The sequence below is a fragment of the Trichechus manatus genome, unplaced genomic scaffold (assembly GCF_000243295.1).
Source record: "Trichechus manatus latirostris isolate Lorelei unplaced genomic scaffold, TriManLat1.0 scaffold00034, whole genome shotgun sequence".
In the NCBI taxonomy this organism is placed as follows: domain Eukaryota; kingdom Metazoa; phylum Chordata; class Mammalia; order Sirenia; family Trichechidae; genus Trichechus; species Trichechus manatus.
Window position 1 is genome coordinate 9,221,259 of NW_004443970.1, and position 18,326 is coordinate 9,239,584.

At 37.8% G+C, this 18,326-nt stretch overlaps 1 protein-coding gene across 5 annotated transcripts in view; it reads right to left on the reverse strand.

The window, feature by feature from the left end:
- ZCCHC4 (zinc finger CCHC-type containing 4) overlaps window positions 1-18,326 on the reverse strand; it is a 52,341-nt gene that overhangs the window by 25,651 nt on the left and 8,364 nt on the right. For all 5 annotated transcript variants that reach the window (XR_002823886.1, XM_023730239.1, XM_023730240.1 and 2 more), the window contains exons 4-6: window positions 9,888-10,163; window positions 8,805-8,885; window positions 37-109 (exon numbers count right to left, since the gene is read on the reverse strand). Coding sequence is in view for 4 of the 5 variants with exons in the window: in XM_023730239.1 (XP_023586007.1) it covers window positions 37-109; window positions 8,805-8,885; window positions 9,888-10,163 (430 nt within the window). In the remaining variant the exon portion in view is untranslated. The remainder of the gene's footprint in view (window positions 1-36; window positions 110-8,804; window positions 8,886-9,887; window positions 10,164-18,326) is intronic.

Consider the following 18,326-nt stretch of genomic DNA (forward strand, 5'->3'; position numbering starts at 1 on the left):
CAAAATAAAAGAAGAGATACTGGTCGTAACTCTTACCTTCCCATCAAAGAAATGATGGTTAAACATGTTATAATGGCAAAAGCTATCTTCCATATAAAACTGTGAATACCTGTAAAATAATTGTTTTTATTACTGGAGTTACTTGCCTAGTCACAGCTTTACATTAAATAATACAAACCAAATTTGAAAACTATGAAACTGTACCTTTAATAAAATGAATTTCATCACTCTTTAGTTTACTGAAATAAAGAATACTTTCTGAAAATCTCAGCGTCTTCAACAATGGATGGATAACAGGCTTAAATTACTTTCCCAAGTTTAACAAACCAGTGGCAAAACCACAGAATACTCATATATAAAATACATGTGTTCCTATGGACCAGAATTTTACTGATAGATTTTATGCAGTTTAAGCTTGAGATAGGTTGGCAATTAAAATACATCTTTCATAGTTAATCATTTTAAAGGAACTACGAATCAACATTTCTGCTGAACAGCTGTTAATTATTTTCTTTTGTAGTTAACAAACAAAAAGGATTTAGTACTCATTAAGGTTTCTTGACTAATTAATGCAAATTAGCTTATAAAATACGGTTGCCAATACAGGAGAAAAAAGTATGTACATTTCATATCTACTGAATTAGTGCTAGGAAAAAAGGATGTTTATGTACTGGTTAAATTATTTTATTCTTCTAACATACTACAGGTAGTCCCCTACTTATGATATATTCCAAGTTATGACAAATTGACTTACGACCATCTTTTTTTTTGTGTATCTTATGGTTAGTACCAGGTACTATGTATAATGTTGTAGTGCATAATTTGCTGATGTTACCAGTCTCAGATGTTCACTCGCAGATGTTCAATTTTATGATTTACTGTTCAAAATGCTGCCGTACAGATTTAGTTTTCTAAACTAAATCAGGGTCTTCAGTTGCTTGAAAACACGAACTCAAACGATGATTGCTTTGCTAAAGTCGAGAGGCAATTTCAGGAAGTAGTGAGATGTTACCGTAAAATACATGAAGAAAAATAATAAAAGGACCATACAGACAACTCTCACTAATCTTCTGATTAGAAATGCCATGCTCATTCCCGAGGATAATCCAGATGACCCAGAACCTTCCACAAGTGGAATTATTACTACAACTAACAAAACGCCAAAATCGTACAACTCTTCTTCATCATCAGGGGTTTTATTTATTTTTTTGTGCTGTAAGTGAAAGTTTACAGCTCAAGTTAGCTTCTCATACAAAAATTTATACACACGTTGTTACGTGACCCTAGTTACTATCTCTATAATGTGACAGCACACTCCTCCTTTCCACCCCGGATTTCCCGTCTATTCAATCAGCTCCTATCCCTTTCTGGCTTCTCATCTCACCTTCGGACAGGAGCTGCCCACTTAATCTTGTATATCTACTTGAACAAAGATGCACACTCTTCCTATCATTTTATGTCTTATAGTCCAGTCAAATCTTTGTCTAAAGAGTTGGCTTCTGGAATGGTTTTAGTTCTGGGTTAACAGAGTCCGGGGGCTATGTCTTCTGGGGTTGCTCCAGTCTCAGTCAGACCATTAAGTCTGGTCTTTTTACTAGAATTTGAGTTCTGCACCCCACTTTTCTCCTGTTTGTCAGGGACTCTCTGTTGTGTTCCCTGTCAGGGCGGTCACTGGTGGTATCGTTGGCAGGTAAATTTTTATGACTTGTGTATTTTCTATGTATTAAAATATATCTGTAAATTTATATGTAATGTTTCCAACCCCCAAAGACAGACAAAGATTGGATTTATAAAGAAACTGATAATAAAAGGCAAGAATAATGAAAAATAAAAGAAAAAAAAAAATGAAGTTTTCAACTTTTGTCACAACCGACTTAAGAGAGTCAGTCGGGAACTACCTGTACTTTAAAAGGCCATCAGCAATGAATGAGAGTCTTCCTAAAACCAAATAGTTTAGCTTAACTAGTAAAGAATGTTTGCCTTGAGCATTATGCTCTTTTAAGATCTATCTATATAGGGTCAAACTGACAACAGCAACTTGAAAGATTACATAGGAACCTTAGGGGGTAGTGAGTTTATGTTAATGAGGAAGGAACAACTCAGAAAAGGAAAGTAAAAATGGTTGCACAACTCAAAGAATGTAATCAATGTCAGTGTACTGTATGTGCACAAACTGTTGAATCAATGTATGTTTTGCTGTGTTTATTCAACAACGAAAAAAATAAAATAAATTATTAAAAACAAAAAAACTCTATCAGCCCATGAGAAGCTTTAAAAAAATACCAAAGCCTGGGCCCGACTCCCAGAGATTCTGATTCAGTTGGTCTGGATTGGAGTCTAGGAACTTTTAAAAGTTCCCCAAGTTGAAATCTGTAATAAGGTCGGTAGATTGTACCAATATCAGTGTCATAGGAACCACACTATCCTTCTACATAACCTACATAACCTATTGAAAAGACTAAAAAAAACCAGAGACCCATGCTTAATTACATGACTTCTTGCAAATCATGATAGTGGTACTTCTTTACTTCTTTACTTCTATTCACAGTTACCTATTATCATCTATGGTGATGCACCTATGCACCATCTATGGTGAATATTTAATATAATGTTCAAGCCTGGTTTATCCTTTTCCTTACACTATGGTTAAGAGCACAGGCTCTGCAATGAGATGGTCTGGTTTGCAATTCTCAATAGCTTTGTAACCTTAGTCAGTTATTTAACCTTGCTGAGCCTCAGTTTCTTAATCCACTAAATGGGGATAATAATAGTTAGTTCCTCACAGGACTTGGAAGAATAAATGAGATAATGTAAAGCCCTGAATACAATGCCAGTTACATAGTATATACTCAAATGTTAGACATTATTCTTAATATGGTATTTTTCTCAATAATGCGCCCACGTACATAATGCCCCCACACATATAATGTGCAGACATGATGAAATTAAGTAAAACAGTTCTGGCATACTGTACCCATGCATATTACCACACGTTTTGTGACACTTCCAGTGAATTCACCCGTCCTCCCATATTACGGGTAAATCCTATCGTTCTGTTCATTTTCTTTAATATCCTGCTTATGTGTATAGAAATAGTATGAAAATGTCACTTTTGATCATAATTTTATAATAAAGGTATAAGCCATGGTCAAGAAGTCATGGATCCGAGTTTGGCTGTTCCCCGGTAATTGGAAAATAAACAATCAAAACTGTGTTTGTTTCTATTAATTTAAGTTGATAATTATAGCACATGAGTTCCTCAGTTAAATGCGAAAACCTTAACAGATTGTCTTAAGTGAAACTATTAGATTATGTTAGGTCACCTTATTTCATAGTTTAATTGTCTCCTTAACGTCAATTGAAGTCAGCAACATATAAAAAAAAATTGGCGTAACACACTTACAAAAATAATGCGTGGGGGTTGAGCAGTTGGCAAAAAACGTATAACGCATGTGTTATTTGTGAAAAAATATGGTATGTCTTAATTCCACTAATACTAGGGAACTGTGTTGTTCAACCAAAATTTCTACTCCTATAATCGATACTCATTTCCTCTTATTCTGTGGAGATGGAAGAACAGCTGTTCACTATTCTCAGTACAATATCCCTCAATATCATTTAAGATACAGTTATCACATCTGCTGGATTTCATACAACATAAATTTGCACTGCAGAAATAAACAAGAGGTTTGAATAATTGGAAAATATTAAAACTATATATTTTAACCTAATGAACATTCCAAAAACTGTAAGACAATATTACCATTAGTAAACAAATATATCTTATTTAACTAAATTCCAAATAATTGATTTAAAAAATATCAATACTAGTATAGTCATGCATCAACTATCATATGTGAGTTTTCCTCCCTTTTGTATTGTTTTGTGAATGTGAGCAAGGGAAAATACAATCCTTTTTTTCAATATATCACTCTCCTATCCCATTCTTTTTAATTGCTTCATGAAGACACAATAGTCATTTTTTAGAATTATAAAAATTTTTTTGAATTGCATAAAATTCAGCACAGCACACCTGTCCAAATCATTCTGAGCAGCATACAATTGTAGAATCAGAAGGAAAAAAAAAAACAAGATTTCATTTCTCAGTTTCCATCAAATATAAACAAGGGAGCATAATTATTCATATTTTAAATTATGAAAAATCACTCAACATTGCCCTCTTAAAGTGAAACTGGCCACAAAGAATTATTCTCTATTGAATAAGGCAAACAAAACTATCAGGAATGTATGTGCTTGAAAACTGCTCAAAAGAACATTCATTTAATTTGGCCATTCAATCTGTTTAAATGAGAGTCAGTTACCAAGTATGAAACATGCTCTACATAAAGGAAATGAAATCAAGAGCTGAATAAAATTCATTCATGAGATGAACCTAAGAAATGCAGTTTTTGGAAATAACTTTATTTGGATGATCGCTTGCCAAGTGGAGTTTCATATCTTCCATGTTAAAATTAGAGCATATAGAAATTCATCTTAGCAAATGTTAACTTCCTATCTTTTACACCCAGAAAAGGATATTTATAGCGTATCTACACAGAACACACTGGCACAGAATACTATGCAGAACATCTACATAGGACACTACACTGGACACTGCAGCCTCAGACAGACTTTCTGTAGGGCAACAACAAACCAAAGGCAGAGTGGCAAAAGTAATTATTCGCTGCCACTCTATACTACTCATGGGAATTTTTTCCTAAGTGTGGTCTTTGTAAGAAATTTGAGCCAACCACACACTCCATCACACTGCAAATACAGGCAATACAGACTGAGTTCACTGTGGTTACTGTTGTTGCTGTTGTTGTTGGGTGCCATCAAGTCAGTTCTAACTCATAGTGACCCCATGTGATAGAGTAGAACTGCCCCATAGGAGTTTCTGGGCTGTCATCTTTACAGAAACAGATCGCCAAGTGCTTCTCCCACTGAGCTGCTGGGTGGGTTTAAACCGCCCGAGCGCTTAGCCATTGTACCACCAGGGCTCCTTGGGGCTCCTAATGTGTTTTGATAAAGCAGTTCTCTCTTAACATCCTCTTATAGAAATGAGGCAGTAAAAGACTATGTTATGAAAGCAACTAAACTAGGATGTCCCCAATAGAACCCTATCAGCTTGTTTGTTTGCATCACACAGAGAGAGGAATATACACATGTAAAGTGTACTGGTCTTTTGTGGCAGATTTGCCCCATCCAATAAGCTGCTGCTTCCATGGATGTTGATTGTTGATGCAGGTAAAATGAAATCACTGACAATTTCAATTTCTTCTTCAATAATGTTAGCTAATAAATTCCCTTTTACATGAACAGATTTGTGGGACCCCAATGAAATACTCCTGACTAATATGAATGCCTTATTCTAAATATATGAATAACTTGGTTATCAGTTATACTACTGACTCACTCAAAAGCCTTTGTAGAAAGGCAGGAAAACAAAGGGAGAACGGACAGATGACGAGACAAAAACAGATTATATAAGAAAGGCTTATATACAAGTTGAAAAGTTATTTCCAGAAGATAACTTACTTGTTGGAGTCAGACTGTCTGAGTTTGAATCCTGGCTCAGTCACTTATAACCCTGACTTTGGTCAACTTATTTAACCTCTTTGTGCCTCAGTTTTCTCATCGGAAATGAGGATGATAACATCTATCCTACAGGGTCATTGTGAGGACTGACTGAGGTAAATGCTTAGAACACAGCTTGGCAAGTAGTAAGCATTCAATAAATAACAGCTACTATTACTGTCATTAAAAGAACAAAACTTAAACTTCTACCTTTAAAACAATGTATTTATAATAATTTAATAAAAATACTTTTAGAAAGGAACACGGTATTAAAAAAACAGATATATACATCCAATGGAATATTATTCAGCCATAAAAAGGAATAAACTACTGATACATGCTATAACATGGATGAATCTTGAAGAGTATGCTGAGTGAAAGCAGCCAGACAAAAAAGGCCACGTATTGTATGATTCCATGTTTATGAAATGTCCAGAACAGGCAACTCCATCGAGACAGAAAGTAGATTAATAGTATTCAAGGGATGGAAGACTGGGGGAATTGGAGCTGACTGCTAATAATGCTTTTTAGGGTGGTGGAAATGTTCTGGAATTAAACAGTGGTAGAAGTTGTACAACATAGTGATTACACTAAAAACCACTGAGTCGTACACTTTATAACAGTGGATTTTATGTTATGTAACTATCTCAATTACGAGAAAAAGAAATTGAGTTTATCTTTGAGAACAAGTATTATCACTTGTGGAATTCCATTTTGCCAAAGATCACTCACGTCAAGCAGATGTAAGTAAACTGTCTAGTCCTGTTAAGAAGAGATGAGCTGTGAATAGGTAATTTTCAAGAAATACAGTAGTTTATAGTAGACAACCTAAAGCTGACTTGGAAATCTACAGAAAAATCAATTACAAAAGCATGCCTGCCTTGATCTTTTTCCCTATTTTAACATTCTTATCATAGCAAAATATATACAACAAAACCTGCTATTTTAACCATTTTTAAGTGTACAATTCAGTGATATTCATTCACCATGTCGTGCAACCATCACCACTATTCATTTCCAGAAGTTTTTTGTCACCCCAAACAAACTCAGTACCCATTAAAGCAATTAACTCCCCACCCCCTTCTTCTCCTAGCCCCTGGTAACCAGTAATAAACTTTTGTCTCAATGCATTTGCCTATTCCAGAAAGTTCAAATAAGTCAGATAATATTTCACTTGACATAATGTTTTCAAAGTTCATTCATGTGTTAGCATGATTAGAACCTCACTTCTCCTTATGGCTGAATAATAATCCACTGTATGGATATACCACATTTTGTTTATCCAATTACCCACTGATGGACACTTGGATTGTTTCCACCTTTTGGCTGTTGTGAATAATGCTGCATGAACGTTGGTATATAAGTATCTGTTTGAGTCCTTGCTTTCAAGTCTCTTGGGTACATATCTAAGAGTGAAACAGCTGGTCATATGGTAGTTCTCTATGTTTAACCTTTTGAGGAATTACCAAAACGATCTCCAAGGCAGCTGCACCATTTTACATTCCCCAGCAATGTACAAGGGTTTCAATTTCTCCACATCCTCCCCAATAGTTGTTATTTTCCATTTTTCTAACAATAGCCTCTTTAGTGGCACGTCTGCCTTATTTTTGGGAGAGAGAACATGTTTAATTTCATAGATTCTCTGTAACAAATGTTGGAATATTGGCCAGACACTGCATCAGATCTACATAAAAAGGAACACAAGGCCTGATTCCTTCAATATTCAAGAACATGACAAAGAGACTAGTAACACAGTGTATTTGTTGGACAAAGAGAACTAGGTTTGGCCTTAGTCTCTGGTTTCTGAAAATAGCATGAGCAATCAACGGGCTTTTGTTTTATAAAACATCCAGGCAACACTTAAATGTATGCAAATGAGTTGAAAGCACCCAACTCATCACCTTGGCAACAGGTCTCAAGAAGGGAGGGGGCCATAACTGCCCCCTCCACCCTCTGAAGCCTGATGTGTGTCAGTGTAGCATGTCATGTGGGCTTTGGGGTATAAAAATGGCTGGGCAAGGAACCTCAGGGTCCCCTCAGCTATGGTGCTAGTGAGCAGCACGCGTAGCAGAAGCTCAGCTCACCTAACTAAGCCTACCTGGCCTGGAGGGGACTGGCAGTCACTCACCTACGATGCTAGGTGGAGGCATGTGTGGAAGAGTTCTCTATCTCCATCAGGACAGTTTCCAGAAGCCAGGGAGGGCCAATCTGTCGTGTAACTGTCCCCTTTGGGTCCCTCATCCACGGCACAAAGTGGAGTGTGCATGGTTGTCCATCTCCATCTGGACAGCTTTGAGCCAAGGGGGACTGCTCTCCTGTTATATGCTGTCTGCTTCTTTTGGTACGTAATAAACGCTACTTTCCACGTGCTAAGGTGTGTTCACGCTCTGAGCGGAACGACGTGATGTTCGTGGAAGAATCACATGTAGCAATTTGTTCCCTATTTCTAATGGCCTCTTGGTAAGTACCTTACAGTTTTGGCGTGGTGTCTGGCAGTATTATACATTCGCCAAGAGCTCTTGGAATTGAACAACTGAGGAAACTAAAAAGAGTACTTCAGATTTACAGACTGAATCTTAGAGACTGTGGATGGATGTATTTACCATCCTGCATTATAAATCAAAGATCTGTATCTTCTAAATTACCAGCAGAGGGGTCTCATCTCCACTTCCCATCAGGTGTGACTGAATTCTTACCCTCTGCCACAAAACTTATGTTTCCTAATCATCTTCCTTGGAACCAGTCTATTTCCTAATTAGTGTTTCCTTTACTTCTGGCTTCCAGTGAAAGACAATATGCACATTACCCTGTAAAATACACTAAAATAATATCTTATTATACATCAAAGATTTGATGATGAAACAAAATTCTAGTACTCTGATTATGAAGAAATTCAGAATTACGTTTGAAAATAAATATAAGAGAAGAAATTTCATTGAATAGGAATTTATCTGTTAAGTTATATGCCAAAGACAAGTAGAGACATTCAAAGAGAAAATCTAGGAAGCAAGGTAGGAATACGAGAAATCTACTGCCTCCCTGTTTGAACTATGGAAGACTACATGTTGGGTTTATATGACATTCAGCTAAAGATGTGCCTCATAACCAATTATGACTTCTCACTGTCAATTAGGGAGTTTTGAAAGATTATAAACAACTAAGAGGAGAAAAACATTAAAAAGAAACAGGAGAAAAGGAAGGAGAATAAATATACTCTGTAAACCTACCGAAAATCAATATCCAATAAAATGCTTTTAATGTTAGACTTCTTGTCATCTGATGCTTTCAACCTGATCAGCTCGTGCAACCTAAAGCAATTAGTGAAAGCAAATTTAATAAGAAATTACAAATACCAAACAATAAGCAAACAAAAAAATCATTTATGTTTTTCTGACATTTCTGATATTTAAATGAAACCTTGAAGAGAAATGGCACATATAACCAAAGTTTCAGTTTAGCAAATATTTTTTAAAAGGCAGAACTTATCTGAAAGAGAGAAGTCTGAAATTATAAACAATTTAAAAATCGTATCAGAAAGAATCTCCTGTCACAAACCAGAATCTATAAAGATTTATCACAAATGGAATATGAGCTACAAACTCCTTAAGCACAGAGACCATGCTTTATACTCCCTCTGTATTCTTAAAGCTTAATGCTATGCCCTGCATATACTAAATAATTCCTTGATAAAATTTTCTTACAATTTAAATAGTGGTGATAACCAAAAAACCCATTGCTGTCAAGTCGATTCTGATTCTTAGCGATCCTATAGGACAGAGTAGACCTGCCCCATAGGATTTGCAAGGTTGTAATCTTTTTTTTCTTTTTCTTTTTTATTGTGCTTTAGATGAAGGTTTACAGAGCAAATTAGTTTCTCAATAAACAATATACATATTGCTTTGTGACACTGGTTGCCAACCCCACAATGTGTCAACACTCTCTGCTTCTTGACCATGGGTTCCCCATTGCCCTTTGTCCAGCTTTCCTGTCCCTTCCTGCCTTCTCATCCTTGCCCCTGTGCTGGTGTGCCTATTTAGTCTCATATACATGGTTGAGCTACTTGTATTACTGTTTGTTTTATGGGCCTATCTAATCTTTGGCTAAAGGGTGAACCTCAGGAGTGACTTCAATACTGATCAAGGCTGTAGTCTTTATGGAATCAGACTGCTGCATCTTTCTCCCGTGGAGCGGCTGGTGGGTTCGAACTGCTGACCTTATGGTTAGCAGCTGAGCACTTAACCACCATGTCATCAGGGCTCCTTAAATAGTGGTGATACGAGAATTAAAAAAGAAATGATTATACAACATACCTCGGTGTTCCAACACACAGCACTCTCCTGAATCCAAGGCTAGACAGCAGGTCTACAAAGAACCGACAGCTTCTGTCAGCAAACAAATACTGGGCATATGTCTTCTTATTTTCCAACGGGTAAAGGAGTTGACTGGGCCTTTTCAACTGGGTGACAGAAATATCACCCAGGACCTGATGTTCACAATGCTCTCCCCAGTCGTCTGGTAACAGCAACTGCTGACATCTTTGACAAAACTTTCTCTGAGACAAGGGCAACTCAATAAACTTCAAGTACCTTCAAGACACAGGAAAACACAAGGTAATATATTTTAGGTTTGTTATTTTGAAAGATAATGGACTTGTGCTATTTTTAGTATTCCAAAAGCATTCTTCTTTCCTAAAAAGCACTGCGTAAAGAAGCAAAGGTAAGAAAAATCTGTGGCACAGTGGCTAGAATTTATGTCTGGCTGCATATCTACGAAGTGGGAAAGGATCAGCAATTTCATAAGAATAGAGATGCTCCAATTTAGTCCTGAATGAAGATCAATACCCATTTAAAATTGTGAATATAATATACTACTCAACCAACTCAGTAGTAATGGTGACTGCTATCATGTTTAAATTTATTGACAAATCCATGTATTCTAACTTTGACGTGGTGAACAGTCTGGCTCAGTATGACGGTCATCTTAAAATGAGAAATTAAAATCATTCTTCAAGTTCTTATGGCATACTTAGCAAGAAAAATTATCTCCTAAAAGAAAATGTTCCTACAAAGCTCCTCTATTCTTAGCAGTACTGATGGCAGCAGTTATCAGAAGCTCACCCCAAAACAGCAAGACAATATTCAAAGCCTTAAAAAGACTATGTTGGATATTCCCTTTGATCTCTTTCAAATCATTCTTATACCAGATTTCAAAGTCACCATTTTCTTTTTTTTTTTCCTTTGTACTAAAGATGATTAAAGAGAGAAAATAATCATGGTTAGTGTGTTTTAAAAACTGCTGCTTTTGAATATGCTGATAGAGGCTATGAAATCACAGTAAGAAAATAATCTTATTTTAAGAAAAATAAGATTATTGAGGCCTACAGAGGCTCAAAAGGTCTAAATAGAAACATGTCAAATAATATTTTAAAGAACTTTTTTTTTTTTTAATATTTAACTTTATTTTTGGTGAAAATACACAGAGCAAAACTTGCTTCAATTCCAGTTTCTAGACATAATGATCGGTGACACTGGTTACATTCTTCACATTGTGTCAACATTCTTGTTATTTCTGTCCTATGTTATTTCTGTTCTAATTGTTGCATTTCCATTTACTTAAACTCCCTGCCCCCTAATCTTCTCATCTAGGCTTTAAAATAGCTGTTGACCCTTTGGCCTTATAGACTTTTTTTTAAAAACGCAATACTCAAGGATCACAATCTTTATTCAGAGCTAAACTGTTGTTTTTGTTGTTAGGTGTCTTCGAGTCGGTTCCAACTCACGGCGACCTTACGTACAACAGAATGAAACACTGTCCGGTTCTGCGCCATCCGGACAATCATTGCTATCTTTGAGTCCATTGTTGCAGCCACTGTGTCAATCCATTCCATTGGGGGTCTTCCGCTTTTTCGCTGACCCTCTACTTTACCAAGCATGATGTCCTTCTCCAGGGATTGGTCCTTCCTAATAACATGTCCAAACTACTTGACAAAATCTCACCATCCTCAATTCTAAGCAGCATTCTGGCTGTACTTCTTCCAAGATGCTTCTTTCATTCTTCTGGCAGTCCATGCTATATTCAATATTCTTCACCAGCACCACAATTCAAAGGCGTCAGTTCTTCTTCGATCTTCCCTATTCATTATCCAGCTTTGACATGCTTATGAGGTGACTGAAAATACCATGGCTTGGGTCTGATGGACCTTAGTCCTCAAAGTTTCATCTTTGCTTTTTAACACTTTAAAGAAGTCTTTTGCAACAGATTTGCCCAATGTAATGTGTCTTTTGATTTCCTGACTGCTGCTTCCATGCATGTTGACTGGAGATCCAAGTAAAATGAAATCCTTGACAATGTCAATTATTTTATCCATTTATCATCATGTTGCATATTGGTTCAGTTGTGAGGATTTTTGTTTTCTTTATGCTGAAGTGTAGTCCATACTAAAGGCTATATGGTCTTTGATCTTCATCAGTAAGTGCTTCAAGTCCTCTTTGCTTTCAGCAAGCAAGGTTGTGTCATCTGCATATCACAGGTTGTTAATGAGTCTTCCACCAATCCTGATGCCACACTCTACTTCACACAGTCCAGCTTCCCACATTATTTGCTCAGCATGCAGACTGAGTAAGTATGGTTAAAGGATAAATCCCTGACACATACATTTTCTGATTTTAAACCACACAGTATCCCCTTGTTCTGTTAGAACGACTGCCCCTTGATCTATGTACAGGTTCCTCATGAGCACAATTAAGTTTTCTGGAATTCTCATTCTTCACAATGTTACCCACAATTTGTTAAAGGTGACTTCAGAGGGTAGTTTCAATTCAAGGTTTGAAGAGTAAATCAGAGCCACAATCTCAGGAATGCTTCCCAGCCTTAATAGGTTTAGTAAGTTGGGGTTCTTTAAGAATTTGAAGTTCCGTTTCATATTTTTCTCCCTTTTTATCCAGATTCATCTATTGTGTCCCTGATCAGAATGTTCAGTAGTGGTACCTAGGCACTATCTAGTTCTTCTGGTCTCCAGGTTTATGGAGACTATTAGTCCTACAGTCCAGTTCCTTCTATGATTCTTGGGTTTCCTTCTCTCTCTTTTGTTCCAAAAAACGCCAACAGCTATATCTTAGATGGCTGCCAATAACCTTATAAGACACTACTCACCATGCTGGGGGATAGAATATTAAGTTTAAGAACTATACTATGCAGATTCTCTGGATTGTCCCATGAGACCATGGCTCTAAGCCCTCAAACCAAGAGAAGTAATCCCATGAGGTGATTGGTTATGCTTAATTAGTATCAGCATCTGTAGCCCCGACACCCACTTTTTTGTTTGTTGTCTAGAGAATTCTTGTAGTTTAAGAAGAGTCATATGGTTTCAATGGAATAAACGTTGAACTGCAGTATAAAAACTATGAATTTAACATAGAACCAGAACAATTTTAAAATTTTTTTGTATTTATGCACAGTTTCATTTCAAAGTACCAAACACAGTGACAAATACACATTCTGAATGATGACAGTGAGAAATGACCTTATCATGCCAATAATTTAAATGTTTCTATTCATATAATAACTGCTCTTTTGGTAGTCTTATCTATGACTAGAAAGAAAACAGAGAGAGAGAGATGTTAGAAGAAACTGCTTAGTAATTCAAAGAAAGAATGTCACGAGGGAAAAAGGCCCCTAAGATGGGAAAGTCAAGTGGAAAGAGCCAGTAGACACTCTTTAGCAACAGCAACGCTGAATTTACCACTGTATCTTTCATAATTAAAGTTTAAGTGTTGAAGACGTCCACATCCAGTCATGATAGAGTAACAGAGACTAGATTTACCATCCTACCTTAAAATTTTTTAAACAGACAAAATAGATGAAAAACAGTTTTCAGATACTGGACAACCAGCAACCCAAATCAGTGAACCCTGAGAAAGGAAACAGATGAGGGAGTCGTACAATTGCTCAGCTTATTGCCTGTAGAGAGGTGGTGGCAGAGAGCAAACCCAACCAGAGCCTAGCAAGCTAAATGAGTTGATGAGGCAGAGTTGAGAATTCAGGGAGGCTGAGGAAGCTAGCCCCCACACGTCTGTCAGTTTTTTATACTCTGGGGGCTTGCGTGTTGTTGTGCTGCTGGAAACTATGCCCCAAGTATTCAAATACTAGCAGGGTCACCCATGGTGGACAGGTTTCAGCTGAGCTTCCAGACTAAGACAGACCAGGAAGAAGGGCCCGGTGGTCTACTTCAGAAAAGAATTAGCCAGAAAAAACCTTATGAATAGCAGTGGAACACTGTCTGATATAGTGCTGGAAGGTGAGCCCCTCAGGTTGGACGGCACTCAAAATATGACTGAGGAAGAGCTGCCTCCTCAAAGTAGAGTCGACCTTAATGATGCAGATGGAGTCAAGCTTTCGGGACCTTCACATGCTGATGTGGCACAACTCAAAATGAGAAGAAACAGCTGCAAATATCCATTAATAATTGAAACGTAGAAGGTATGAAGTATGAATCTAGGAAAATTGGAAATCGTCAAAAATGAAATGGAACGCATAAATATCAATATCCTAGGCATTAGTGAGCTGAAATGGACTGCTACTCGCCATTTGGAATCAGACAATCATATGGTCTACTATGCGGGGAATGACTACATGAAGAGGAACGGCATTGCATTCATCGTCAAAAAGAACATTTTGAGATCTATCCTGAAGTACAACACTGTCAGTGATAGGATGATATCTATATGCCTACGAGGAAGACCAGTTAATATGACTATTATTCAAATTTACGCACCAACCACTAAGGCCAAAGATGAAGAAACTGAAGATTTTTTCCAACTTCTGCAGTCTGAAATTGACCAAACATGAAATCAAGATGCATTGATAATTACTGGTGATTGGAATGTCAAAGCTGGAAACAAAAAAGGACTAGTAGTGGGAAAATATGGTCTTGGTGATAGACACGATGCTGGAGATCACATGGTAGAATTTTGCAAGACCAACGATTTCTTCATTGCAAACACCATTAATACCATAGTCACATAAACAGTGACTATACACGTGGACCTTGCCGGATGGAATACACAGGAATCAAATCGGCTACATCTGTGGAAACAGACGATGGAAAAGCTCAATATCATCAGTCATAACAAGGCCGAGGCTGACTGAGGAATAGACTGTCAATTCCTCATATGCAAGTTCAAGCTGAAGCTGAAGAAAATTAGAACAAGTCCACGAGAGCCAAAGTACGACCTTGAGTATATCCACTTGAATTTAGAGATCCTATCAAGAATAAATTTGATGCATTGAACACTAATGACTGAAGACCAGACAAGTTGTGGAATGATACCAAGGACATTATACATGAAGAAAGTAAGAGGTCATTAAAAAGACAGGAAAGAAAGAAAATACCAAAACGGATGTCAGAAGAGACTCTGAAACTTGCTCTTGAACGTCGAGTAGCTAAAGCAAATGGAAGAAATGATAAAGTAAAAGAACTGAACAGGAGATTTTAAAGGGTGGCTCGAGAAGACAAAGTAAAGTATTAAAATGACACGCACAAAGACGTGGAGATGGAAAACCAAAAGAGAATAACATGCTCAGCATTTCTTAAGCCGAAAGAACTGAAGAAAAAAATCAAGCCTTGAGTTGCAATATTGAAGGATTCTATGGGGAAAATATTAAACAACACAGGGAGCATCAAAAGAAGATGGAAGGAATACACAGAGTCACCAAACCAAAAAGAATTGGTCGACGTTCAACCATTTCAGGAGGTAGCATATGATCAGGAACTGACGGTACTGAAGGAAAAAATCGAACCTGTACCAAAGACACTGGTAAAAAACAAGGCCCCAGGAATTGACAGAACACCAATTAAGATGTTTCAACAAATGGATGCAGTGCTGGAAGTGCTCACTAGTCTATGCAAAGAAATTTGGAAAACAGCTATCTGGCTACCTCGTTAATACACAAAATAGTTGGACAGTAGATTTTTCACTATTGTCGTAAATGCAAAATGTAGGATAATCAGATAGTTGATAAGTGAGGCACAGGTGAATTCGGGGTGTTGGATGGGCCACGCTCTCTCCAAAGGCTCTAGGGGAAGATGTTTCTTGTCTCTCTCAGCTTCTGGAAGCCCCAGGCACTCCAGGCATGTAGATTCATCTTCACATGGCTATCTTTCCTGTGTGTGTGTGTCTGTGTCTCTTCTCATCTCTAAGGATGGCACTCAGATTGGATGAGGACCCACTCTACCCTGGCATACCCTCATGTTAATTTAACTGATAACATCTTCAAAGATCCTATTTCCAAACAAGGTCACTTTCACAGGTACCTGGGATTGGGACTTCAACAAAAACTTTGGGGGACACAATTCAATCCTAACACTCATGTGCAAACTTGGTCTTAGCTCTTCATATTGCCATCACTTCAATTCAGTACTTGCACTGCTAGAACTACGAGTGGAGTGTAACTACCATCATACTATGATTCAGCACCAAAATGCAAAGTTATTTCGCACGGAATTAAAGTTACAAACAGAGCAACGGAATATACTTTTGGTACTACCCACTGCCATCAAGTTGATTCTGACTCATAGCAACCCTGCAGAGGAGGGACGAATTCCCTCATAGGGTTTCCAAGGCTATAAATCTTTAAGGGAGCAGACTGCTGCATCTTTCTCCTGCAGAGCGGCTGGGGGGTTCAAACTGCTGACCTTTTGGTTAGCAGCTGAGCACTTTAATCACTACACCATCAGGGCTCCCGTTTGGTATTAAAGAAGTTAATACTTGTTAGAAAATAAGGGTAACAATAAAAGGCTTTATAGGACCTAAAGAAGTAAGACCCCACAAGGAGTTGAGGTTGTGTCAGGTTTGTTGTTTAGGTGCCGTCGAGTCGGTTCTGACTCATAGTGACTCTATGCACAACAGAACGAAACACTGCCCAGTCCTATGCCTTCCTCATGATCCTTGTTGTGCTTGAGCCCATTGTTGCCGCCACTGTGTCCATCTATCTCATTGAGGGTCTTCCTCTTTTTCCCCGACCCTCTACTTTACCAAGCACGATGTCCTTTTCCAGGGACTGATCCCTCCTAATAACATATATGTGAGACTAAGTCTTTACCATTCTTACTTCTAAGGAGCATTCTGGCTACACTTCTTCCAAGATAGATTTGTTCGTTCTTTTGGCATTCCATGATATATTCGATATTCTTCACGAACACCATAATTTGAAGGCATCAATACTTCTTAGGTCTTCCTCATTCATTGCCCAGCCTTCGTGTGCGTATGAGATGATTGAGAACACCATAGCTTGGGTCAGGCCAACCTTAGTCCTTAAAGTGACATCTTTGCTTTTTAACACTTCAAAGAGGTCTTTTGCAGCAGATTTGCCCAATGCAATGGGTTGTCTGATTTCTTGACTGTGCTTCCATGGGTGTTGACTGTGGATCCAAGTAAAATGAAATCCTTGATAACTTCAATCTTTTCTCCACTTATCATGATGTTGCTTATTGGACCAGTTGTGAGGATTTTTGTTTTCTTTATGTCGAGGTGTAACCCATACTGAAGGCTGTAGTTTTTTTATCTTCATAGTAAATGCTTCAAGTCCCCTTCACTTTCAGCAAGGTTGCATCATTTGCATATGGCAGGTTGTTAATGGCTCTTCCTCCAATCCTAATGCCATGTTCTTCTTCATGTAGTCCAGCTTCTCAGATTATTTGCTCAGCATACAGACTGAATAAGCATGGCAAAAGTATACAGCCCTGACGCACACCTTTTCGGACTTTAAACCACAGTATCCCCTTGTTCTGTTCAAACGACTACCTCTTGATCTATGTACAGGTTTTTCATTAGTACAATTAAGTGTTCTGGAATTCCCATTCTTCACAATATTATCCATAATTTGTTATGATCCACATAGCTGAATGCCTTTGCATAGTCAATAAAACACAGGTAAACATCTTCCGGTATTCTCTGTTTCAGCCACGATCCATCTGACATCAGCTATGATATCCCTCGTTCCACGTCCTCTTCTGAATTCAGGTTGAATTTATGGCAGTTCCTTGTTGATGTACTGCTGCAACCATTTTTGAATGATCTTCAGCAAAATTTTACTTGCATGTGATATTAATGATACTGTTAGATAATTTCCACATTTGGTTGAATCACCTTTCTTTGGAATAGGCATAAATATGGATCTCTTCCAGTTGGTTGGCCAGGCAGCTGTCTTCCAGATTTCTTGGCATCTGACCAGTGAGCACTTCCAGGACTGCACCCATTTGCTGAAACATCTCAGTTGGTATTCCATCAATTCCTGGAGCCTTGTTTTTCGCCAATGTCTTCAGTGCAGGTTGGACTTCTTCCTTCAGTATCATCGGTTCTTGATCATATGCTACCTCCTGAAATGGCTCAACGTCGACCATTGGTACAGTGACTCTGTGTTATTCCTTCCATCTTCTTTTGATGCTTCCTATGCATCCTTCAGCATTTTGCCCATAGAAAACTTCACTATTGCAACTTGAGGCTTGAATTTTTCTTCAGTCCTTTCAGCTTGAGAAATGCCGAGCGTGTTCTTCCCTTTTGGTTTAAGACCGCCTATTACACACCAAGGAGCCCTGGTGGCGCAGTGGTTAAGAAATGGGCAGCTAACTCAAAAGGTCGGCAGTTGGGAATATAAAGTCAAAAACTATAAAGTTCATAGAAGAAAAAATAGGACCAACACTACAGGCCTTAATACATGGCATTAACAGGATACAAACCATAACCATCAAC